Source organism: Schistocerca serialis, chromosome 3 (assembly GCF_023864345.2).
Source record: "Schistocerca serialis cubense isolate TAMUIC-IGC-003099 chromosome 3, iqSchSeri2.2, whole genome shotgun sequence".
Lineage (NCBI taxonomy): Eukaryota > Metazoa > Arthropoda > Insecta > Orthoptera > Acrididae > Schistocerca > Schistocerca serialis.
Window position 1 is genome coordinate 288,427,480 of NC_064640.1, and position 26,962 is coordinate 288,454,441.

General features: G+C 44.1%; 1 protein-coding gene across 1 annotated transcript in view; it reads right to left on the reverse strand.

Moving 5' to 3' along the window:
• LOC126470792 (stAR-related lipid transfer protein 13) overlaps positions 1 to 26,962 on the reverse strand; it is a 254,057-nt gene that overhangs the window by 124,048 nt on the left and 103,047 nt on the right. Inside the window, exons 4-5 of the mRNA XM_050098802.1 lie at positions 8,187 to 8,458; positions 5,351 to 5,413 (exon numbers count right to left, since the gene is read on the reverse strand). Of these exons, the coding sequence (XP_049954759.1) occupies positions 5,351 to 5,413; positions 8,187 to 8,458 (335 nt within the window). The remainder of the gene's footprint in view (positions 1 to 5,350; positions 5,414 to 8,186; positions 8,459 to 26,962) is intronic.

Sequence of the window (26,962 nt, forward strand, 5' to 3'; positions counted from 1 at the left end):
AGAATATTTCTATCCAGTTTATTAGAACAAGCTGCGGCACAGAGCCACAACAAGAATTCAAGGCAATTTTTCCAATGCTTCAAAAACCGCAAACATGGATTTCAGAGCCCAACCTACTGCATTGGAGATAACAATGGCAAGCTGATACATGACAAAGAAAGAATTGTAGAAAGATGGAGAGAATACTTCTCACAACTATTGAACTGTTCAGACCCAGATGAGATGTTACCTGCAGACACCGCGGAAGAATGGAAAGATGGGGAAGAATGGGGAGTGACTGAAGAAAATGTGAAGAATGCAATCAAAAACCCCAGAAACAAGAAGGCCTCAGAGGACGACATCAGAATAACAGGAGAATTACTCAAAGAGGAAGGGGAGAGCTTGCGCTTAGAAATATATGAACTGATCCAGTTGATATGGAAGAAGAAGACATTGCCAGAACAATGAAAATTGGCCATAATAATCCCGATATACAAGAAGGGAAGCAAAATGGAATGCGGTAACTACAGAGGTAGCAGCTTGCTGAATATAACCTACAAGGTAGTGTCTATCATTATCCCCAGAAAATTACAACCGTTCGTAGAGAATAACATACAGGAATACCAAGCTGGGTTTCGACCAAACCGATCGACAATAGATCACATTTTCACCCTAACAAAATTGTCTGAAAAACACTGGGAATATGATAAAAATATTTAAAGTATGTTGGTCGATTTTCAATGTGCGTACGACAGCATCCACAGGAATAGCCTCTACAATGTACTGTGGACTTCAGAATCCCTGAGAAGCCAGTGAGAATTGTGCAAACTTGTATGGATGGATCAAGGGCAGCTGTGCCTTTCTGAGGGTCGCATTAGAAAAGTTTGAGACTGAGACAGGTCTCAGACAAGGGGTGCTCTCCCATATGTTCTGTTCACTGTCATGTTTGAGAAAGTAATAAGAGAATGTAGGCAACAGGAATGGGCTAGAGTACAGATGAATGATAATTTCAATTGTCTCGCATACGCAGATGATATAGTACAACTAAGTGAATCAGTCCATGAGTTGAAACAAATTTATCAGAAAAATTACGCACAGAAAGTTGGGCTAAAGGTGACTCAAGACAAAAAAGAGTTTATGAAATTAGGAAGAAGGTAAAAACAGTAAAAATTTCTTGAGATAGATGGCATGAGGTCTAAGAGAGTCCACGAATTCAAAACGTGGTTTGCCAGAAACAACAACATAGAAATGGACATCAAGAAAAGAATAGCATGAGGAATGAAATGCATGTACTCGCGCAGGGAGACGTTCAGCTCAAAATGTATATCAACGAATACCAAAATGAGAATCTATAAGACAGTGATATGTCCAGGAGTCATGCACGGTTCAAAGACCTGGAGAATGACAAAACGCCAAAAGGAGAAACTGTTAATATTTGAAAGGAAAGTAATGAGGAAAATATGGGGACCAATCTTAGATGGAGGAGAATGAAGAAGGAGGAGGTATAACGAAGTCTACTTCTTGATGCAACATCCAACAATGCTACGGAAGTTGAAGAGCAAAAGAATCCAGTGGGCAGGCCATGTAGCCTGTATGCGAGAAGAAAGACTGGGGAAGAAAGCATTTGAGGGGGAACCAAGCATCAGATGCCCCATAGGACGACCAAGGCAGCACTGGATAGACGACCTGGCGAAGGACCTGACAGCCCTGGGGATTGAAGACACCTGGAGGAACCGAGCACAGAACACAAAGGAATGGTGACAGTTTGCGGAAGCATCTTGTGACCGCAGGATATGTATGTATGTTCTCCCAGTTTCTACTCACATTAATAGTGTTTGCTAAACGTCTTTCAGAGGTAACTTCATGGAAGAATTTTGCGCGATACAACAGGATAATTACATGAGTAAAGAGGGTATTAATAACAAACTATGTTAAATTTGAAAAACCTCTCTGCGTTTTCTCACTGCGTGGTGAACGGTTCATTTGGTGGGAACTTTAACCTCCGCGACGTCCTTGTGTTACTCGAAGACAGTAGGCTGCAGGTTTCACCCTCTCTCTTTGTAACAACGAGAATATTTCAAACGAACCAGAAGCACAATTTCAACAAGGCTTCAAGGAAACCGATCTTGAAGAAATTATCCCGGTATTACTTTGGTGTAACATGGATACACCTAAATTATGATAGCCTAATTGATGAGAGTCGGATATTAGAAACTGTCACTATGTTCAGCAATACGAACAAGGATTCAGTCAATCAAGTAATGGCACGACAGTAAGCGAAGAGTGATCATAAACTTTTAAAGTGCATATTTTATGGTTACTGCAATACGAGTGTATATAACACTAGACGCCACCCGCACACAAATAAACAGAGAACGAACTTCTCTCTCCCGTGGAACAAAGAGCATGCTTTGAACCGCCCTTTCAGGAGCTTGCGGTGATGGAAGACATCATACTTGGCTCCTCTTGTACTCGGTGCCGAATGTCTTGACGACAACGAGGTTATTTCAAACAAAACGGCAATCCAGTTTTAAGGAGGATGTAGGAGGAAAACGATCTTGAAGAAATTATGCCGATGTGGCGTGGATCTGACTACGTTAGGATAGCCTAACAGATCCCAATTGGTTTTGAAACCGGGTCCACGATTCATAAAAAAAGAGAGTGTCTGAGGCATTAGGCTTCGAATATTAGCTGAAGCTCTATTTTTCTTTTTTACAGTATGCCACATCTACATCTCTTTTATTCTCTCAGTAACGTCATCAATGTCATTTTTCTTGTCCACAATCTGGATCTGTAAAACTACTATCACGATAATCAACCAATTATTGGCACATTTGCTACTCCACAGCCACTAAATTTTGAAAGAAGACACTGCCTGCAGTTCGGAACCAGCAAGAGGTTTCCATACAACGTAAGTATAATAGACGAGGACGCTAGGAGAAAAGATGCCGACTGTGTTAAATTCTTGAGATTAAAACTTGGTAATAAACTAATTTGAGTGGTGTACTTGACAGAACTGCTGTAACATAAAAAAATTATCTGTGCTGTCAATGTTGTAAGAAATAGCAGATGTGAAAATAAAGAACTGGCTTACTTAAATTACTTTCTTTCTATGATGTCGAACTGTATCACATTTTGGGACAACTCGTTAATTGAAGCTGAAGTTTTCTGGGCTAAGGCGTCTAATACGAATTATTTGTGTCATAAATGCCTCCCAGAAGCCAGTTCTGAGAATTGGGTATTCTAATTACTGTTTCTCAATAGACAGGGTGTGTTTTCTACGTCTGGATTGGTTGCAATAGAATTGGAATTATTTTACGCACGGTATCGTATACAGGGTGTTCCAGGATGGATGGTCAGTACTCAGGGATACAACAAGGACGATAATTCGAAGCAAAATAGTCTAGAAAATATATACTCTAAAATGCATGCCTTAAGAGCTATGAACACTTGCTAAGTGGAAGAGGTGTGTTGCACAGCAGCGAATATGAACAAGTGTTCATAGCTCTTAAGGTGTGCACTTCAGGGCCTATGTTTACAGGATATTTTTTTCTTATTTTGGTCAATGCTACCACCTCTAAAACATGGAAAGAAAAGAGCACTGAGTAGAAGAGATTTGTTCCACAGTATCTAAGATGAAGAAGCACATAAAGTTCTTAAGATATGTATTATAGAGCCCATGTTTCCTAGACTTCTTTTGCTTCGAATGATCGTTTCTTTCGTATTCTTGAATATTGAATTCCTCATGTACACCGCGTACGCAGCTAAGGTTCGTGGTGAGCTTTTTCGTTAGTATATAAAAGAAAAAATGTATAAAATTAATGAATTTTTCACATCCATGAGGATCATGTTCTCGAGATCTGTGGAAAGAGCATTAGCAGATCAGTTTTTTGTAAATGTGTACTACGCAATTTTGTTTTTCTAACATGTTCCACATCATAGAGGATCTCCTCACTACGGCTCTATGGAACGAACAGTATCTTTTTTTCGTACATGACACGCGCGCAGATGCACGTGTGACTTTGTAATGGCTGCCAGACAAGACAGGGGATCTCAAGCTGATTCCGTATTTCTAGATTTCCCGAAAGCTTTTGACACCGTTCCTCACAAGCGACTTCTAATCAAGCTGCGGGCCTATGGGGCATCGTCTCAGTTGTGCGACTGGATTCGTGATTTCCTGTCTGGAAGGTCGCAGTTCGTAGTAATAGACGGCAAATCATCAAGTAAAACTGAAATGATGTCAGGTGTTCCCCAGGGAAGCTTCCTGAGACCTCTGCTGTTCCTGATCTATATAAATAACCTGGGTGACAATCTGCGCAGTTCTCTTAGGTTGTTCGCAGATGATGCTGTAATTTATCGTCTTGTAAGATCATCCGAAGACCAGTATCAGTTGCAAAGCGATTTAGAAAAGATTGCTGTACGGTGTGGCGGGTGGCAAACGCTAAATAACGAAAAGTGTGAGGTGATCTACATGAGTTCCAAAAGAAATCCGTTGGAATTCGATTACTCGATAAATAGTACAATTCTCAAGGCTGTCAATTCAACTAAATACCTGGGTGTTAAAATTACGAACAACTTCATTTGGAAAGACCACATAGATAATGTTGTGGGGAAGGTGATCCAAAGGTTGGGTTTCATTGGCAGGACACTTAGAAGATGCAACAAGTCCACTAAAGAGACAGCTTACACTACACTCGTTCGTCCTCTGTTAGAATATTGCTGCGCGTGGGATCCTTACCAGGTGGGATTGACGGAGGACATCGAAAGGGTGCAAAAAAGGGCAGCTCGTTTTGTATTATCACGTAATAGGTGAGAGAGTGTGGCAGATATGATACGCGAGTTGGGATGGAAGTCATTAAAGCAAAGACTTTTTCGTCGCCGCGAGATCTATTTACGAAATTTCAGTCACCAACTTTCTCTTCCGAATGCGAAAATATTTTGTTGATCCCAACCTACATAGGTAGGAATGATCATCAAAATAAAATAAGAGAAATCAGAGCTCGAACGGAAAGGCTTAGGTGTTCGTTTTTCCCGCGCGCTGTTCTGGAGTGGAATGGTAGAGAGATAGTATGATTGTGGTTCGATGAACCCTCTGCCAAGCACTTAAATGTGAATTGCAGAGTAATCATGTAGCTGTAGATAGCGGAAATCTTGTTAATGTTGACAGCGTACAAGAGGTTCGTCAACGACGGTTGCGCATATATCGCTGTTAAGAACTGCGTATTAGGCCATAGTCCAATGCTAGTAGCTTATAAAATTGGGTGCTGAAGCGTCCGGCATGCTGAGGGAACCCGCTCCACAAGCCACAGCAAAGATTCGCTAGTTTTCCCTTAACAAGAAGAGCGAACAGCGGTGGCCAGTTGGTACTCACCTTGTCATGTTGGGCGCGCCAGCTCGTCGGACCGACCTCCGAGTCTGACAGCGACACCTCCAGCTGTGAACAATGCAGCATTACTGAAGCGAGCACATAATTCATGATCTGGTACTAGCACATCCTCAGAGCCACTTTTCTAAACTTTTATTCCTATCTGGAAAATTTGCTGTTAAAGTCTTAGCAGACAGGGCAGACATTAAGAGGTAAATGCATCTATTATATTATTATTTTACAGCTACATCAACAAGTCTTATAATGTACGAGGGTGAGTCAAACGAAAACCTTAAATATTTTTTAAAATATTATTTATTGTGCAGAAGTGGTACAAAGCTGTATCACTTTTCAACATAATCTCCCCCACGCTCAATGCAAGTCTTCCAGAGCTTACAAAGTGCATAAATTGCTTTAGAAAAAAATCTTTTGGTAGTCCGCGCAACCAATCATGAACCCCGTGGCGTACCTCTTCATCAGAACGGAACTTCTTTCCTCCCATTGCGTCTTTGAGTGGTCCAAACATATGGAAATCACTTTGGTGATGAGGAATGACGCCATTCCTTGCTCGCTCTCTTCGTTTCCGGTTGGTGGACGTGAACCCAGGTGTCTTCCACAATAACGATTCTTACAAGGAAACCATCACCTTCTCGTTCAAAGCGCCGAAGAAGTTCTTCACAAGCATCAACACGTCATTCTCTCATTTCAGGAGTCAGCTGCCGTGGCACCCATCTAGAAGACACTTTGTGAAACTGGAGCACTTCATGCACAATGTGGTGTGCTGAGCCATGACTAATCTGTAAACATGCTGCAATGTCATTCAGTGTCATTCGGCGGTTTTCCTTCACTATGGCTTCAACTGCTGCAAGGTTCTGTGGGGTCACAACTCGTTGTGCCTGACCTGGACGAAGAGCATCTTCCACTGAAGCCACACCATTTGCAAACTTCCTACTCCATTCGTAGACTTGCTGCTGTGACAAACATGCATCACCGTACTGAACCTTCATTCGTCGATGAATTTCAATAGGTTTCACACCTTCAATACGCAAAAAGCTCAATCTGGCGTTCACCAAGGAAGTATTAGAGGCCCTCTGCTGTTCCAGGCGTCTTTGATTGTTTGTATATAATGCTGTCATTTATCGTCTAGTACACTCATCAGAAGATCAAAAACCAATTGCAAAATGACTAAGACACGATATCTGTATGGTGCAATAGGTGGCAACCGGCTCTAAATAATGAAAATTGTGAGGTCATCCCCATGTGTACTAAAATCAATCCTTTAAATTTAGGTTACATGATAGATCACACAAATCTAAAGGCCTTCAATTCAACTAAATATCTAGGAATTACCATTACGAACGACTTAAATTTCAGCGATCACATAGATAATGTTGTGGAGAAGGCAAATAAAAGACTGTGTTTTATTGGTAGAACACCTAGAAGATACAACAGGTCTACTGAAGAGGCTGTCTACAATACGCTTGTCCGTCCTCTGTAGGAGTACTGCCGTGCGGTATGGGATCCTTACCAGATAGGTTTAACGGAGGACATGGAAAACGTCCAAGGAAGGGCAGCTCGTTTTGCATTATCGTAAAATTGGGGCGAGAGTGTCATGGGTATGATACGATAGTTGGCTTGGCAATTATTAAAACAAAGGCGTTTTTCATCGCGGCGAGATCTTTTCATGAAATTTCACTCACCAACTTCCTGCTCTGAAAGTGAAAACATTTTATTGACACCGACTTATATAGGAAGTAATGGTCATCATAACAAAATAAGAGCAATCAGAGCATTTAACGGAAGATTCTAATAGTCATTTTTCCCACACGTTGTTTGAGAGTGGAACTGTGGAGAAGTATTCTGGAGGTGGTTCAGTGAACCCTCTGCCAGGCACTTAAGTTTGAAATGCAGACTAACCATGTAGATGCAGTTGTATGTCGTCAAAGCGTTGGCCCTTGATGTAAATTTTCACTTGGTCGTTTTATGGCAGGTTCTACTAATAACATTAGGTCTCATTATCCGTGACGATTTTTTCCAGAAAAAAATAGTCCACGTTTTGCATTTCAGTCAAGTCACGGCAGGAGTCCACATGTCGTCGTTTTTGTTTGGGAGTCAAGGCGTGCGGGACAAACTTAACACACACTGTTCTCTTCTTCAAACATTCTGGAGAATGTTGATCTGGAGCTGTTACTCCAATGCGTTTTGTGACACACTGGGGCCGCACGTCCATTACTTAACATAGGCTGCTCACAACTGACTGGCCGAATGCTCATATGTTGTTTACGATATTGCAGTGCTTTTTCTTCAGAATTACGATACAATGTTCCTTCGGACATGCATGCATGCAAATATTGGCACACCGCATCGCATTTATGAATAATACAGGAACTGCAATATCGTATTTATTCGCCGACACCAGGCAAGCGACTTTCAATTAAAATATTTCCCATATACGGGAATATCCATAACGAATGTACGAGAGCAGATTGTAGACACATAGTCGACGATATATGGTAGTCTGGGTCTGGCCGTGGAGCGTGTTCGGATGGCCTAATGGTAAGGTGACCACTTGCGATAAGCGGAAAATCGTGGTTCGAGTCCCTGTCCGGCACAAATGTTCGTTGTCGCCACTCCATTGTACAGCTGCTGGCTGTCCATATTTGCAATTGCGAGTATATTTCATGTATATGCCACTTGAAATTTTTAGTTCAAGATGGCACCGTACTTGCTGCGCTGATGTCCGTATACACCAGGAATATAATCAGTCTCGGAAGTTTTTAGATGGACGGTGCACAAATAGTACACCATTCGGTCGGTATTCAGAGTGTGACACAGAACATACCTGCGGGCCCTGGACGACGGCGGCCTCGCGGTGCAGGCGCTTGCGGCGGCGCGCCTTGAGGCTGTCGACGCGCTTCAGCAGAGCCCGCGCGCTGTCCTTGAGCCGTTCACTGCCGCTGCGGCGCACGCTGGGTGATGCGGGGGCGTCGGCCGCCGACGCGGCGGCGGACGACCCGGGAGACGCGTCGCGGTCGTGGTCGCGCTCCTGGTCGTGCACAGAGCTCTGGCTGGGCACGCGCAGCGTATCCTGATCCACCCCCGCCGCGCTTGCGTCTGCAAGTTACAAAGATATACACACACTATTACACTACTGGCCATTAAAATTGCTACACCAAGAAGAAATGCAAATAATAAATGGGTATTCATTGGACAAATATATTACACTAGAACTGACATGTGATTACATTATCACGCAGTTTGGGTGCATAGATCCTGAGAAATCAGTAACCAGAACAACCACCTCTGGCCATAATAACGGCATTGATACGCCTGGGCATTGAGTCAAACAGAGCATGGATGGCGTGTACAGGTACAGCTGCCCATGCAGCTTCAACACGATACCACAGTTCATCAAGAGTAGTGACTGGGGTATTGTGACGAGCCAGTTGCTCGGCCACCATTGACCAGACGTTTTCAATTGGTGAGAGATCTGGAGAATGTGCTGGCCAGGGCAGGGGCCGAACATTTTCTGTATCGAGAAAGGCCCGTACAGGACCTGCAACATGCGGTCGTGCATTATCCTGCTGAAATTAGGGTTTTACAGGGATTGAATGAAGCGTAGAGCCACGGGTCGTAACACATCTGAAATGTACCGTCCGCTGTTCAAAGTGCGTCAATGCGAACAAGAGGTGACCGAGACGTGTAGCCTATGGCACCCCATACCATCACGCGCGGGTAATACGCCAGTATGGCGATGACGAATACACGCTTCCAATGTGCGTTCACCGTGATGTCGCCAAACACGGATGCGACCATCATGATGCTGTAAACAGAACCTGGGTTCATCCGAAAAAAGGCCGTTTTGCCATTCGTGCACCCAGGTTTGTCGTTGAGTACACCATCGCAGGCGCTCCTGTCTGTGATACGGCGTCAAGGGTAACCGCAGCCATGGTCTCCGAGCTGATAGTCCATGCCGCTACAAACGTCGTCGAACTGTTCGTGCAGATGGTTGTTGTCTTGCAAAAGTCCCCATCTGTTGACTCAGGGATCGAGACGTGGCTGCACGATCCGTTACAGTCATGCGGATAAGATGCTTGTCATCTCGACTGCTAGTGATACGAGGCCGTTGGGATCCAGCACGGCGTTCCTTATTACCCTCCTGAACCCACAGATTCCATGCCGGCCGTTGTGGCCGAGCGGTTCTAGGCGCTTCAGTCTGCAACCGCGCGACCGCTACGGTCGCATGTTCGAATCCTTCCTCGGGCATGGATGTGTGTGATGTCCTTAAGTTAGTTAGGTTTAAGTAGTTCTAAGTTCTGGGGGACTGATGACCTTAGATGTTAAGTCCCATAGTGCTCAGAGCCATTTGAGCCACCGATTCCATATTCTGCTCACAGTCATAGGATCTCGACCAACGCGAGTTGCAATGTCGCGATACGATAAACTGCAATCGCGATAGGCTACAATCCGATCTTTGTCAATGTCGGAAACGTGATGGTACGCGTTTCTCCTCCTTGCACGAGGCATCACAACAACGTTTCACCATGCAACGCCGGTCAACTGCTGTTTGTATAAGAGAAGTCGGTTGGAAGCTTTCCTCATGCCGTTGTAGGTGTCGCCACCGGCGCCAACCTTGTGTGAATGCTCTGAAAAGCTAATTATTTGCATATCACAGCATCTTCTTCCTGTCCACTGATGAACACGATCATAACACTACAGAAAATGCCTGTGACTTTTTGGAACACTGGCTGAATAGTTTCAGATAACATCCCCAAAAACTGGTTACTGTGTGGGATCTAATCATCAATAACAGGATATGGCGCACCTGATTAAATTTGTGGTCTCCCTCCCTCTGTGAACTGAGGCCATTATCAAGATTAAGGGGGATGAGTGGCTTTACTAAGACGTGAAACTCCTGAAGAAACTTGTGCTCTCCCTCCCTTCCTGAAATGAGGCCATTACCAAGGCCAGGAGAGATGACTGGCTTCAGCAGGTTATGACACACCTGAAGAAACTTCTGATCCCTCTCTCTATGAGGACATATGGGAAGGTGTTATTGTTGAGTTACTTTAGAAGGATACAAGATAACTTACACAAAATTTCGAGTTGACGTGATGAATGGCAGTTAGCTCTAAAAGTAGAAAATGTGAGTTAATGCAGATGCGTAGGGAAACCAGTCACGTAATGTTCTAATACAGCATTAGAAGTGTGCTGCTTGATACAGTCACGTTGATTAAATATCTAGGCATAATGTTACAAAGCGATATGAAATGGAATGAATGTTTAAGAATTCTAATAGCGAAGGAAACTGGTCTACTTTGGTTTCTTGGGAGAATTTAGGAAAGTGGAGTTCGTCTGTAAAGGAGGCCACATATACAACACCAGAGAGACCCATTTTTCAATTCGTATTAAAGGGAGACATCTAAGCAATTCACAGATGGACTGCTAGATTTGTTACCAGTAGGCTCCGTCAACACGCAAGTACTATGGAGATGTCTTGGGAACTCGAATGGTAATCCCTGAAGGGAAGGCGACCTTCTTTTCAAAGAAAACTATTGAGAAAATTTAGAGAACCGATATTTGAAGCTGACTGCAGAATGATTCTATCGTCGCCAATATACATTTTGCGTAAGGAACATGAGGATAACATAGGAGAAATTGGGGTTCATGCGGAGGTATACAGACACACTTTTTTACCTCGTTCTATTTGCGAGTGGAACAGGAAGGGAAATGACTAGTAGTGGTACAAGGCACCTTCCGCCATGCAACATGTTGTGGCTTGAGGAGTATGTATCTAGATATAGATGAAGCCTTTCAGCAAGATACGGCACACCTGAAGAATCTTGTGGTCTCTGTTCCTCTCGAAGCTGGGACCAAAAAATGGTTCAAATGGCTCTAAGCACTGTGGTAATTAACATCTGAGGTCATCAGTCCCCTTGACTAAGAGCTACTTAAATCTAACTAACCTAAGGACATCACACACATCCATGCCCAAGGCAGGATTCGAACCTGCGACCGTAGCAGCCTCGTGGTTCTGGACTGAAGCACCTAGAACCGTTCGACCACAGCGGCTGGCAAACTGAGGCCACTAACAAAGGTAGTCATGATGACTGGCTTCAGCAGGATATGGCATCCCTGAAGAAACTTTTGGTCTATTTTCATCTCTGAAATGAGTCCATTATTATGGCTTGGTGTGATGACTGGCCTCAGCAGTGTAAAGCACATCTGAAGAAGCTTGTGGTCTCCCTTCCTCTCTGAACTGAGGCCATTATTAAGTCTATGAGTGATGACTGGCTTCAGCAGGACACGGCACACCTGAATAAACTTGTGGTATCCCTTCTCCTTTGACCTGAGGCCATTATCAAGGAAAGGGGCGATGAATGGCTTGTACAGGATGTGGCACACCTTAAGAAACTTGTGGTCTCCCATCCTCTTTGACCTGGCACAGTTGAAGAAACTTGTGGTCTCCCTTCCTCCCTGAACTGAGGCCATTATAAAGGCTGGAGGTGGCGCTACACGTTATTAGGGTGGTGTCTCCCGGGAATGATTAATTTTTTTCCGGTGTGTCCTGTAATGACTGTTGGAATGTCTAAACCTCGGATGAAAATTTCAGCTATGACTCCACTTCCGGTTCCTGTAGTTTTGAAACGAATCTCTTATCGAAGGTGTAGGTTGATACTTTGAATTTCAACCTTCAAACGTCAAAACGTTGAGGGATCGTGGGACAATGTTGTTTCCTGAGCTACCTCAGACCGACACAAGGGATGTCGCTTTTTACATACCTTCAATAGAGACATTTCACATTCTTAAGCTCGAGGCATGAAACAAAATTTTTCAGTGAAGTCGCTAAAGAACAGACTCATTACCAAATAACCTCTTTGATTGTTATATTACTTTCGTGAAGCACACCAAACGGGTCACCGATTTTACATAGCTTTCACACGATTGCAGTACATACATGCGTGTAACAAATCCTGCTGTAGTACGAGGCGGTTCTCAGTTTATTTCGATAAATCGAAGTTCAAAGTTTTACTAGTGTGTTGAATAACATACGAGAGAACTGGCCGTCGAGCAGTGGCATTAGCGAGATTTTATAAGCGGACTGACTAGAAGTGTGCTCGTATTAAGTTCGAGTCTCGTCATCTTTTTTTCTAATCTTTCATCAAACGATTTATCACTACAATAATCTTAAAAGTAATAATAGTAGTAACTATAATAATAATAATAATAATAATAATAATAATCGTAATAATAATAATAATAATAATAATAGTAATAATGCTCTCATATAAGTTGATGTGGCTAATTCAGGTTGTTATTTATTACACACTGTCCAGTCACAGTAATATGAGCACCTGTCAAAAGCCTGAATAACCAACTTTTGCAGCGCTGACCTCTGTGAGACGTGCAGGAAGAGAATCAGTCAGGTTGTGGTAGTTACCGACAGGGATGTGAAGTCAGGCCGACTCAACGCCGTGGCCAGTTGTTCTAGGTTTCTCGATTGAAGATCAATGACGTGAACAGCCTGTTCGAGGTGGTCCCACAGATTCTCTATTGGGTTTAATTCTGCGGAGTTTAGTGGCCGGGAGAGTACGGTAAACTCGTCCTGGTACTCTTCGAACGACACACATACACTGCGAGCTGTGTGATACGTTGCATTGTCATGCTGGTAGATACCACAGTGCCAAGAAAAATCAAACTGCATCTACGAGTGGACATGGCCACAAGGGTAGATGCATACTTGTGTCGATCCATTGTACCTACCAGAATGACGAGATTACCTAAGGAATGCCACGAACTCTAATGCTTCCCTCTTCGGTCTGGACTCATTCTGGCAATTATTGCAGTCTTTTTCTGGCGTTTCATGCCGTACATGCTAACGGCTGCTTGTTCGATGGAGCATGAAACATGATTCATCTGAAAAGGCCACCTGTCGCCACCCAGTGGACGTCCAGTTGCGAAACTGGCGCCCAAATTCCAGCCTTCGTCGCCGATGAACAGCAGTCAGCATCGGTGCTTGAACCAGACGCTTGCTGCGGAGGCTCATACACAGCAACGTTCGCTGAACGGAAGTTGAGGAGACACTGTTGGCAGCTCCTTCATTTGGGCGGTCAGATGGTCAACAGTTGCACGTCTATTCGCCACCACCACCACCCCACCACCAAGGTTGGGGTTAGGTTGTTTTGGGGAAGGAGACCAGACAGCAAGGTCATCCATCTCATCGGATTAGGGAAGGATGGGGAAGGAAGTCGGCCGTGCCCTTTCAGAGGAATCATCCCGGCATTTGCCTGGAGTGATTTAGGGAAATCACGGAAAACCTAAATCAGGATGGCTGGACGCGGGATTGAACCGTCTATTCGCCCTACGTGTATCTGCAGCCATCGTTCACACCTTATCATCTATGGCTCGTGGTGCACCACAGCTCCCTCGGTGCCGGTTTTGGATAGCGCCATAGTGCCTTGCACGTATACTTTAACCACAGCGGCACGCGAACAGTTTACAGACTTAGCCGTTTCAGAAATGCTTCCACTCTTGGCCCGAAAGCCAATGATCACTCCCTTTTGGACTTCAGGTAAACCGCTCCCTTTCCGCATTACGACAACGACTGCACTGTCTTGCGCGTCTCTCTGATACGCTTTATATACTCTCCACTGCTAGAGTTGCCATCTGCTGTCTGTGAGAGGTTACTGCGCGTTGACGTCAAATATACGCGGTGGTCACATTAATGTGGCTGGTCAGTGTAAATGCCGGACGGAACACAACCTTATGGCTACGTTGTTTGCTGCTACAAGATTCGCCAATGTTTGATACTAACAAATCAATATATCAGTTACCTTAATCTGGTGACTATTTTAACCGTCGTCCTTGCACTGGATGAAATAGAAACCATCTGACTGATGCCGAAATATAATTGTTTCATTAAAATTAGAGTTTAGTAGATACGACATGATAACTGAAAATTTTTGCCACACCAGAACTCGAACCCAAATTTTCTGCTTTTCACGAGTAATCACCTCAGACAATTAGGCTATCTGAAGATGCCTCTAGGCTGACTCCTACTTCCATTGTCACTGACGTTCCCAACTATGATTTCCGAACACTACAACCAGAGGTTCTTCAAAAATGGTTCAAATGGCTCTGAGCACTATGGGACTTAACAGCTGAGGTCATCAGTCCCCTAGAACTTAGAACTACTTAAACCTAACTAACCTAAGGACACCACACACGTCCATGCCCGAGGCAGGATTCTAACCTGCGACCGCAGCGGTCGCGCGGTTCCAGACTGAAGCGCCTAGAACCGCACGCCCACCCCGGCCTGCCCAGAGGTTCTCTCGCGCGGTATGTGGGAATAACACCATTGCGGGAACGGAGTCGTTGGAGGATCGTGCTTTATCCTGTCGAAATGTTATATACCAGTGGGAACGAATTTCCTCCATCAAACACAGGGGTTAGACAAAAATATCGAAACATCGGGAGAAATGCGTTCTTGAACGTACAGAAAATGCAGAGGCTATCCAAGCCTGCAGCTGGCGCTGTCGTATTTGATGGCGAACGACACGTGTGCAATGGCCAGGACAGTGGTCCGTGCAGTTATGAGTGTATTATGTCGCAGTTGAATGAATTCCAATATGAGGAAATTGTTGGTGTTCTTATGATGCATGCTTCCGTAACCGAGGAAGCCAAAGTGTTTGGTTTTTCAAGAGGCACCGTACTGAAGACTTATACTGGTTACAGGGAAAGCGGAGAAACATCTTCCGTTAAGTCAGAACACGGACAAAGGTGTGTGCTGAGTGATTGTGACAGACGACCACTGAAGAGGATCATGACGAAAAATAAGAGGAAGACAGCGGCAAAAGACACTGCAGAACTGAATATCTCACCCGCGAGCACTGTTAGTACCAAAACAACACGAAAGGTGCTCCGTAAGCAGGGAACTGCAAGGTGAGCGGCAATTCTAAAACCACTCAATAGTGATGCAAATGCCCGTAACAGGAAACTGTGGTGCCGAAGCCACAAAACCCAGACTATGGAACTGTGGGAAAAAGCCATTAGGCGGATGAGTTTTGTTGCATACTCTTTCCAAATTCTGGCAGAGTTTACGTCCAGATAATGAAACGTGGCGGGGTACAGTGATGTTCTGGACAGCCATGTCGTGGTATTCCATGGGCCCATGGGTATTCTGCAACGTCACATTACTGTCAAGGATTGCGTGACCATTTTGGCTGATCAGGTCCATCCCATGGTGCAATGTGTGTTTCCCAATGGTAAGGCTGTGTTCCAAGACGACAAGGCCCCTGTTCACAAAACTCCCATCGTGCAGGACTGGTTTTGTGAGCATGAGGATGAACTATCTCCCTTGGCAGTGAGACACCAGGCCTCAATATTATTGAGCATTTGTGGTCTTTTGGAGAGAAGTGTGCGTGATCGCTATCCATCTACATCTTCGTTACCCGAACTTGCAACCATTTTGCAGGAAGACTGGTATAAAAGTCAATCCGTCTTCAGGCCACAAGTGGCCCATCGGGACCATCCGACCGCCGTGTCATCCTCAGCTGAGGATGTGGATAGGAGGGGTGTGTGGTCAGCATACCGCTCTCCCGGTCGTTATGATGGTTTTCTTTGGCCGGAGCCCCTACTATTCGGTCGAGTAGCTTCTCAATTGGCATCACGAGGCTGAGTGCACCCCGAAAAACGGCAACAAAGCATGACGGCTCGGATGGTCACCCATCCAAGTGCCGGCCACGCACGACAGTGCTTAACTTCGGTGATCTGACGGGAACCGGTGTACCCACTGCGGCAAGACCGTCGCCAAGATTGGTATAAGGTTCCCTTAAAAACCATACAGGACCTGCATTTATCAGTTCTGGGACGACTGGAATCTGTTTTGAATGCCAACGGTTTTCAACACTGTATTAGGCATGGTAATGTGGTTTTTGCCATTTCCATATTTTTTCCCAGCTCCTGTACGTTCTCCCAGTGTTTCTACTCCCGCGTACGCCTACGGAGAACCTCTAATAGTAATGTTTGGAAATCATAGCTAGAAAATTCATGAAAATTTGAGTCAGGTGTGGTGGCATGTTCATGTAGACTAAGGATTGCTTTGGGTGTCCACTTTCGGCCCGATGTTACTTGTAGGGTTTTAGTTTGTGGGAACTGTTGTGAAACTGCCTGTACTGGCCGCTTTAACTCCTAAGAGACATATCTGGTTCAGCAGCTCAGGACTGACCAAGAATTCAGCAATGTTTATGGCACAGGGTAAGCTCAGTGGTTTGCTAGTCGCTTTGGAAAAGTCAGAAGGGTGGTGAAACAGAACTGAAGATATTAACTGTAACTAGTGTAGCTGCTAATGGTGCGGCTTAGTTCCCCTGCACAGTTGAAGATGGTTATAGGGCCACAGTATTCAGCAGAACTAGTGGTGTCAAAACGGATATTTAAGGAGAAGGTCTGCACTTTAGAATCCCATAGTTCCAGTAGCGAGTAATGAATGACAGAAGATCGCGTCTACCTAAAATTTCTTCTCCTAGGGGAAGCAAGAACTTCGAGCAGGGGCAAAACAATTGCCCATAATGTACAGACAACTGGGCCTCGATTATGAGGAAAAAGCTTTGCCATGCATTTGCCTTAACCGCCCAGAGGCAAAAGGTTTCTCTTCTTATGTGAAAGGAAGTCACAGAAAGACTACGAGTTTTCGGTATACTTCTAGATGCTGTTTCTGTAACAGAACTGAGCCGCGGAAATAGGCAAAATAAGTAGCTCAAGAAAATACTTAGCGTACTGTATATGTTATGGAGAGCGGGAAACAAGAACGGCAGCAGAAGACTGTTTAAGTAGATGGTGGAGCAGAAGGTGCCAAAATGATGGGACAAGCAGTAGCAAAGAAACAAGAATACCTCAAATTACGAAAAATTCGAACTGCACAGAGCATATCTAGAACAATAGACGATCCTCAAAAATATAATGTTTCTCAGTGGAAATAGCTTGATGTTAGGTATTAATGATCCAACATTTTATAATCTTAGCAATAAGACAAAACACTGAAATGCTATTGATTGTAATGGATTATAACAGCCTGTGGCAGAAACAGAAATGGTATACATCTCTTAATAAGAAAATGCCACCATACACCTTTGTAATACTGTTTCGTGATAACTGCCAATGAATGTTTCAGGTATCAAACTGTGAATAATAATTCATACACTTATTTACATGACTATAATGACAGAAAACTCTGGCGACATATTACTTGTATAAATATTCTCTCGCTATATTTTATATGAGCGTAATAAATACTGCTTTTGTTTTAAAAATGTCGTCTATTGGTAAGCAGAAAATCCGGGTTCGAGTCCCGGTATGGCACATATTTTAAACCGATACGATACATTAATTACATTGCAACATCGACATTTCTGGCCTGTTTCCACTCATGTCATTTCGTGCGATAGCATGTTCACTGATTTCGTCCCATCGATCTATCATGTTATTGTAGTGTGATTAATTTATTTCGTAGAATTATAATTGTTTGGCGTTTGTTTTGCAAATAAAGAGTGACCAATCTCTTGCATCCAGCAGTATCATGCGAGTTGTGTTTTTTGCAGAGCTTAGGTAGCAGGATCAACGTTTGATTGGAGTATTTGTATGGCTTTTGTGAAATCAGCAAATTCAAAGGGAAGAGGCTTGTCAGTGGTGAGAGACTAGGGCGGTGTGAAAGCAGCGCGGATCAGCATTTGCCAGTACGCATCAGCCTAGCACGCGTGGGTGGCGCCTTTAAGCCGTCTATCGACACGGCGCTACTGGGGTTTTGCACGGTGGGTGTCCACACGCCTGTGTGCTAGCACAGTACTAGCTGCGCTGACAGCTGCGAACTGCGGACGCGTCCTCCACGAGCAAACTGCTGACTCAGCCACCAGCCGCTGCAAAAACTAAGAATTCTCCACTTCACTAGATCACTCAGTGTTTGCAACCTTCAGCGCTCAAGTTTAACAGCCACCAAGGTGTCGTCAGAGCAACATTTCAATCTCGTTCTGGAGACTATGAGTTACACATTCTTAAAGCCTACGATATCGCATTTACAGCGTCCTCAGATATTCTAGAGTAAATTTTTTTAAAAACCCCTTTAGGACCCACTAATGATGCTGGAAGGGGTTTACATCTCATTTGGTATGACGGTCCTTTACACCGCTGACGAATCGTACTTACCAGATACATAAATGTTGCGAGGGAATTAAAAGCCAGCAGTCACTATTTTACAAAAGTTTACCTCATTATTCAAGTCATAACTGTTTTCGGACATATATGAAATTGATAACTTTCAACGATTAGCATATCTCTGCATATCATATACTAAATCTATATTCCACTAATATCTACTGTGTAAGTACAGAAGATAAGATCGTAACGCACCTCTTCTCTATAGAGAATCTATTGTAATAACTGTCATGCTCTAAAAGTTTTCGATTTTGCCGAGTCACGGTCATACAATGTTTTTCTGAAAGAATACATCGCTATTTGACTGTATATTTCTGTACATTTTTTGCGTACATTCTAGAGTTCGGCTTTCACGTCATTATCGGCTATAACGTTCTTACACCATTACCATCTTTTTGCTGTGTACTGTGCACGATGATCAATATACAGTTCAACACATTGGCTTAACATTTATATAAATGGTATAAAATTAACGTCTTGTAGGGATGCGGTACATTATCAAATGGTTCAAATGTCTCTGAGCACTATGGGACTTACCTTCTGAGGTCATCAGTCCCCTAGAACTTAGAACTGCTTAAACCTAACTAACCTAAGGACATCACACACACACCCATGTCCGAGGCAGGATTCGAACCAGCGACCGTAGCGGTCGCGCGGTTCCAGATAGTAGCGCCTAGAACCGCTCGGCCACCCCGGCCAGCCGGTACATTATCGAAGAGGCACATAATATCTGTGGAAGTCAGCCCAAAGCAGGTAAACGACAGATCTTGTGTTTCCTACAAGGCGTTAATTTTGTACCATTTATACCAATGTTAAGCAAGTGTGTTTAGCTGTGTATGCGCCATCCTGCACAGTACACAGAAAAGTGTTGTTAATAGTCTAAGATCATTGCACTCGATAATGCCGTGAAAGCCGAAATCTAGATTTTACTCAAGAAATATACAGAAATATACAGTCAAATGGAGATGTATTTAAAAAAAAATTGTAATACTGCCTATGAAGAACGTCTTCGATGCTTGTGTGTCTCAAAATTTTGAGCGAATAATTGTGAAGCGCTGCCGCATCAAAGACGCAAACAGTATGTGTGAGTTAAATCGCCGACCGGAGTGGCCGTGCGGTTCTAAGCGCTACAGTCTGGAGCCGCGAGACCGCTACGGTCGCAGGTTCGAATCCTGCCTCGGGCGTGGATGTGTGTGATGTCCTTAGGTTAGTTAGGCTTAAGTAGTTCTAAGTTCTAGGGGACTGATGACCTCAGATGTTAAGTCCCATAGTGCTCAGAGCCATTTGAACCATTTTTTGAGTTAAATCATTAGACTATAAGCTGTTTGATGGATAAGCAACTCTTCACAAAAAAATATCGTGCAAGGCAACGAGGATATCCGAGTCAAAAAATGGAATACATGTAACTAGGCACTCACCATCAGCTACTCTTGCCTCCTACCATTAATTTTTGTAAATAGTTTACACAATTGACCTATATACTAAATAGATAGATGTTAATTTAACAAAGTGGAGTAATAACACTAGCCAACAGTGAAAATGTAACTGGGATGAAATAAATGTTTGTTAACTATGTCGACCACGCTGACCACGAAAATGACGAAGAAAATCCTGGATTAGCACTCGTTTATAAGGGGTACATTTAATTATAATCATATTTTATGAGCGTTGATTGTCGCCAACGGCCTTTCAGCAGTGATAACGCCGGTTCCCGTCAGATCACCGAAGTTAAGCGCTGTCGGGCTGGGCTAGCACTTGGATGGGTGAGCATCAGGTCTGCCGAGCGCTGTTGGCAAGCGGGGTGCACTCAGCCCTTATGAGGCAAGCTAAGGAGCTCCTTGGTTGAGAAGTAGCGGCTCCGGTCGCGGAAATTGACATACGGCCGGGAGAGCGGTGTGCTGACCACATGCCCCTCCATATCCGCATCCAGTGACGTCTGTGGGCTGAGGATGACATTGCGGCCGGTCAGTACCGTTGGGCCTTCATGACCAGTTCGGACGGGGTTTAGTTAAGTTTAGTTTAGTTTTAGCGATCTATGTCGACTCCTTTCCATATAGGCTTCGAAATCCCGCTGATGGTGGACAGAGTGAAAGTTTCAGGCAACTATAGCTGCATGTTTTTTTGTAGCTATTTTTATCCCGGGCTCATAGTATGAAGGGGAAGGGAGGAGTGGAGCATGTTTCGTTTCTACATCTACATCTACATCTATACTCCGCGAGCCACCTTACGGTGTGTGGCGAAGGGTACTTATTGTACCACTATCTGATCCCCCCTTCCCTGTTCCATTCACGAATTGTGCGTGGAAAGAACGACTGCTTGTAAGTCTCCGTATTTGCTCTAATTTCTCGGATCTTTTCGTTGTGATCATTACGCGAGATATATGTGGGCGGTAGTAATATGTTGCCCATCTCTTCCCGGAATGTGCTCTCTCGTAATTTCGATAATAAACCTCTCCGTATTGCGTAACGCCTTTCTTGAAGTGTCCGCCACTGGAGCTTGTTCAGCATCTCCGTAACGCTCTCGCGCTGACTAAATGTCCCCATGACGAATCGCGCTGCTTTTCGCTGGATCATGTCTATCTCTTCTATTAATCCAACCTGGTAAGGGTCCCATACTGATGAGCAATACTCAAGAATCGGACGAACAAGCGTTTTGTAAGCTACTTCTTTCGTCGATGAGTCACATTTTCTTAGAATTCTTCCTATGAATCTCAACCTGGCGCCTGCTTTTCCCACTATTTGTTTTATGTGATCATTCCACTTCAGATCGCTCCGGATAGTAACTCCTAAGTATTTTACGGTCGTTACCGCTTCCAATGATTTACCACCTATGGCATAATCGTACTGGAATGGATTTCTGCCCCTATGTATGCGCATTATATTACATTTATCTACGTTTAGGGAAAGCTGCCAGCTGTCGCACCATGCATTAATCCTCTGCAGGTCCTCCTGGAGTACGTACGAGTCTTCTGATGTGGCTACTTTCTTGTAGACAACCGTGTCATCTGCAAATAGTATAGTTTAAGCGTAGTTTCAGTCTATTACAGGCTACATTCTGCGCGTGTGCTGGAGGAACGTGTTACTGAAGTATAGTTAGTGTGTATGGTCATTGTAATTCCTGTGATTCAACATGGCTCATAAATTCGTAAACAGTGCTGACAATTTTTGCTACATTTGCAAACGGGCTTCATTGAAATCCCAAAGGAGGCCAACAACGCCATATATTAGAAAGGCATACAGACTATACTTTGGCTGTGAAATCGGGCACCGTGACACATCTTGGGCTCCTCGTGTATGATGCGTGTCTTGTGTATCAAATTTTCATTCGTGACTGAACCATAAAAGAGCTTCTACGGGCTTTGCTATGCCCTTGACCTGTCGAAAGCCTCAAACCATGTGAATGATTGTTGCTTTTGTATGACAAGTCTATCAACACATGGTATTTCCAAGAAGAAAAAGTCTTCCTTGACTTATCCTAACATATTGTCGGCCATGCGACAAATGCCTCACGCAGATGGACTACTTGTTCCTGTCCCACCTGACTGTGATAGTGACGAGGTCGATAGTGAAACTAGTGCTGCACCATCGCCTTAAAAACCCAGTTCTTCGAAAGTTCCTGATTTTGTGTGTTCAGAGGAGTATTCAGAGATTCACAAAATAACAGTGTGGTCTTAATGCCCTAGTGAGAGAGCTGGAAATACCGGAAGGTAAAGCTGAACTGAAGGCGTCACGACTACAAATGTGGAATTGTCTTGATAAGACAGTAAATGTGAGTGCGTTCCGTAACCGACATTACCATTCCTTCCATTTTTCTAAAGTGAAAAGAACTTGGCATTTCTAATGATGTACACGGACTAATGGCAGCTGTGGGCTTCAACTATAAAAGTGATCAATGAAGGTTGTTCATCGACTCCTCCAAAGTAAGTCTCAAGTACGTGGTACTGCAATAATGGCAACGTGTTACCGTCGATTTCGACTGGGTATACGCCTTGCATTAAATAAATTTATGGTAACGTGAAACAACTGTTATTGCGATTGAAATATGCCAAGTTTAAATCTACATGTATATAGATAATTCTCAAAGTGATTCAAATGGCTCTGAGCACTATGGGACTTAACGTCTATGGTCAACAGTCCCCTAGAACTTAGAATTACTTAAACCTAACTAACCTAAGGACAGCACACAACACCCAGTCATCACGAGGCAGAGAAAATCCCTGACCCCACCGGATAATTCTCAGGCCACAGTACAATGCGTGGCGAAGGGTACCCTGAACGACTACTTGTCATTTCCTTTCCTGTTACACTCGCAAATAGAGCAAGGGAAAAAGACTATCTATATTCGTCCACATGAGCCCGAATTTCTCGTATCTCATCTTCGTGGTCCTTGCGCGTATTGTATGTTGGCGGCAGTAAAATCGTTCGGCTGTCAGCTTCAAATGCCGGTTCTCTAAATTTTCTCAATAGTGTTTCACGAAAAGAACATCACCTTCCCTCCAGGGATTCCCATTTGAGTTCCCGATGAAGTTCCGTCACACTTACTTATTGTTAGAAACTACCGATAACAAATCTAGCAGCCCACCCCTGAGTTGCTTCGACGTCTTCCTTCTATCCGACCTGTCACGGATCCCAAACACTCGAGCAGTACTCAAGAATAGGTCGCACCAGCGCCCTACATGCGGTCTCCTCTACAGGTGAACCACTCATTCCTAAAATTCTCTCAACAAACCGAAGTCAACCATTCGCCTTCCCTACCACAGTCCTGAAATTTGGAGGAGTTCACAAAACTGTGAGTTAGCTAGCACGGCTGGCTAGCCAGCGCAAATGTACCGGTAATATTTGTGCGGTTGTGAGATTTTTCCGGTCTTATAGGCGACATTACAGCACAACTTGTCTTATTATCATGTTATTTGAGTGTACTCGAGAGGGCGTGCTTTAAGCTCCATGTAAACGACAGGCCAATGAAGTAACATCAAACGCGAAAGTACACTACTGGCCATTAAAATTGCTACACCACGAAGATGACGTGCTAAAGACGCGAAATTTAACCGACAGGAAGAAGATGCTGTGATACGCAAATGATTAGCTTTTCAGAGCATTCACACAAGGTTGGCGCCGGTGGCGACACTACAACGTGCTGACGTGAGGAGATTTTCCAATCGATTTCTCATACACAAACAGCAGTTGAATGGCGTTACCTGGTGAAACGTTGTTATGATGCCTCGTGTAAGGAGGAGATATGCGTACCAACTCGTTTCCGACTTTGATAAAGGTCGGGTTGTAGCCTATTGCGATTGCGGTATATCGTATTGCGACATTGCTGCTCGCGTTGGTCGAGATCCAATGACTGTTAGCAGAATATGGAATCGGTGGGTTCAGGAGGGTAATACGGAACGCCGTGCTGGATTCCAACGGCCTCGTATCACTTGCAGTCGAGATGACAGCCATCTTATCCGCATGGCTGTAACAGATCGTGCAACCACGTCTCGATCCCTGAGTCAACAGATGGGGACGTTTACAAGACAACAACCATCTGCACGAACAGTTCGACGACGTTTGCAGCAGCATGGACTATCAGCTCGGAGACCATGGCTGCGGTTACCCTTGACGCTGCATCACAGACAGGACCGCCTGCGATAGTGTACTCAACGACGAACCTGGGTGCACGAATGACAAAACGTCATTTTTTGGATGAATTAAGGTTATGTTCACAGCATCATGATGGTCGCATCCGTGTTTGGCGACATCGTGGTGAATGCACATTGGAAGCGTGTGTTCGTCATCGCCATACTGGAGCATCACCAGGTGTGATGGTATGGGGTGCCATTGGTTACACGTCTCGGTCACCTCTTGTTCGCATTGACGGCACTTTGAACAGTGGACGTTACATTTCAGATGTGTTACGACCCGTGGCTCTACCCTTCATTCGATCCCTGAGAAACCCTACATTTCAGCAGGATAATGCACGACCGCTTGTTGTAGGTCCTGTTCGGGCCTTTCTGGATACAGAAAATGTTCGACTGCTGCCCTCGGCAGCACATTCTCCAGATCTCTCACTAATTGAAAACGTCTGGTCAATGGTGGCCGAGCAACTGGCTCGTCACAATACGCCAGTCCACTACTCCTGATGAACAGTGGTATCGTGTTGAAGCTGCATGGGCAGCTACGTCATCCAAGCTCTGTTGGACTCAATGCCCAAGTGTATCAAGGCCGTTATTATGGCCACATGTGGTTGTACTGGGTACTGATTTCTCAGGATCTATGCACCCAAATTGCGTGAAAATGTAATCACATGTCAGTTCTAGTATAATATATTTATCCAATGAATACCCGTTTAGCATCTGCATTTCTTCTTGGTGTAGTAATTTTAATGACCAGTAGTGTATATATAGCGCAATGTGTACACAAGGTTTATTCTTAACAACGTATGAAGTCAATGCAACGCAGTGTGTATTCTACTCGAGCACATACGGGTAATCACGCATTAGGGCTGTTTGTTTGGTTTGCAAAGTCTTTGATGAAATGAACTGAAATCATGGACAAAACAAAAAAAAAAAGAAAAGAAACCCAGTGGTGCCTTTAAGCAGAAACAACCTCAGGAAAAAAGAGAGAGTAAACAAAAATTGACCAAATCTGACAAAATTTTTACTCAGTCTTCTACAAGAACTTTCAACCCAAATATTTATGTTGATTGTGACTCAGATAATGTGGTATCTGTTGAGAAGTTTATTGAAGACGATTCGTCAATAATTGTAGTTAAAAATACCGCCGGCCACGATGACGCCTGCCGGCCGGAGTGGCCGAGCGGTTCTAGGCGCTACAGTCTGGAACCGCGCGACCGCTACGGTCGCAGGTTCGAATCTTGCCTCGGGCATGGATGTGTGTGATGTCCTTAGGTTAGTTAGGTTTAAGTAGTTCTAAGTTCTAGGGGACTTATGACCACAGCAGTTGAGTCCCATAGTGCTCAGAGCCATCTGAACGATGACGCCACGCGATCTTGTCGACGACATCTGCATGGCATACGAAACAGGGAAAGAACCGTCGACCTATACACTGTTCCAAGAGGTAAATAAAACTTCCTATGACTTGGGAAACTTCACGAAGAAGACATTGAGTGTCAAAGAAAACCGTTACAGCCTTCAGAACCATTTCCTAAAGATCGCCACCAAAATAACAGGTGTTTTTCGACAACGTACTATATTTCAGTTTCTAAGAATGGACCAGTTAATCGGTTTTGACTGTGTTATTCCAAAATTCTAGATGCTGCCTATCGTCGATCTTGCTGGTTGCTTGCTTCGTAAAGGAATAATGTATTGTGTATTGTGTACTGGTAATCGGGCCTGTAAGCACTTACCAGAAAAAAACTGAAGAACACAGTTTCTCGAGTGGCCATACGGAAGTAAGTGCTGTGTACAAACTTTGGAAAAAGAATGGTACTATCGACAAGGAAGTTGAAAATAAAATTCTTGAAGAAGCGTCATGTTTTAAAAGGGTTCTTACAAGGTTATTCGATATCATACTTACTCTAGCAAAGAGTTGATTTCCTTCGGAAGACATCGAGAGAACTTAAGTCAGGAGGAAGGATACCACGGTAATTTTCTGTCTGGTGTAGAGCTTGTCGCCCGGTATGATCACATTTTTAGGCAAGTTTTGCATATGCCCAAAAGTAATCATTTTCACTTCTAAGGGTTTTTTTTTCATTTTGCCGGCCGGAGTGGCCGAGCGGTTCTGGGCGCTACAGTCTGGAACCGGGCGACCGCTACGGTCGCATGTTCGAATCCTGCCTCGGGCATGGATGTGTGTGATGTCCTTAGGTTAGTTCGGTTTAAGTAGTTCTAAGTTCTAGGGGACTTATGACCACAGCAGTTGAGTCCCATAGTGCTCAGAGCCTTTTTTTTTGCATTTTATTTTCTGTTTATTTTTTCGATTGCTTATATTCGAAAGCATTTTTAAAATCACGCCTTTTTGTTTTTAGAATCTAAAAGCTATCTGACAAGCATATTGATTGATTTGGGTCAAGGTTATGATGGGGCCAGGGTGTTCAGTGATGTTTATAATGGTGTGCAAAAACAGATTAAGTATATTCAGCCAAATGCAGGAGTACGTACATTACACCAGTCATAATCTGAATTTAGTGATAAATGAAACAGTTAGCAGTCGTGTGAAAGTACAGATTTTGTTCGCAAACACTTTCGGGGTAGATTTCCGCGGATTTCCGGGGATCTGAAAGTCATAGGCATATTACTTCGGTTACAACACGGCTACCCCCAAATTCTGCTGCTTCCTGTGTCTGGGATAGCCGAGCCAAAGCACAGAATTATAAAAAGAAAGATTGGCCTAAATGTTAATAACTCGAACCAGGATATCACGAAGCACTTACCGAATCCAAGAACATTATTTTCCCTGCTCTTCA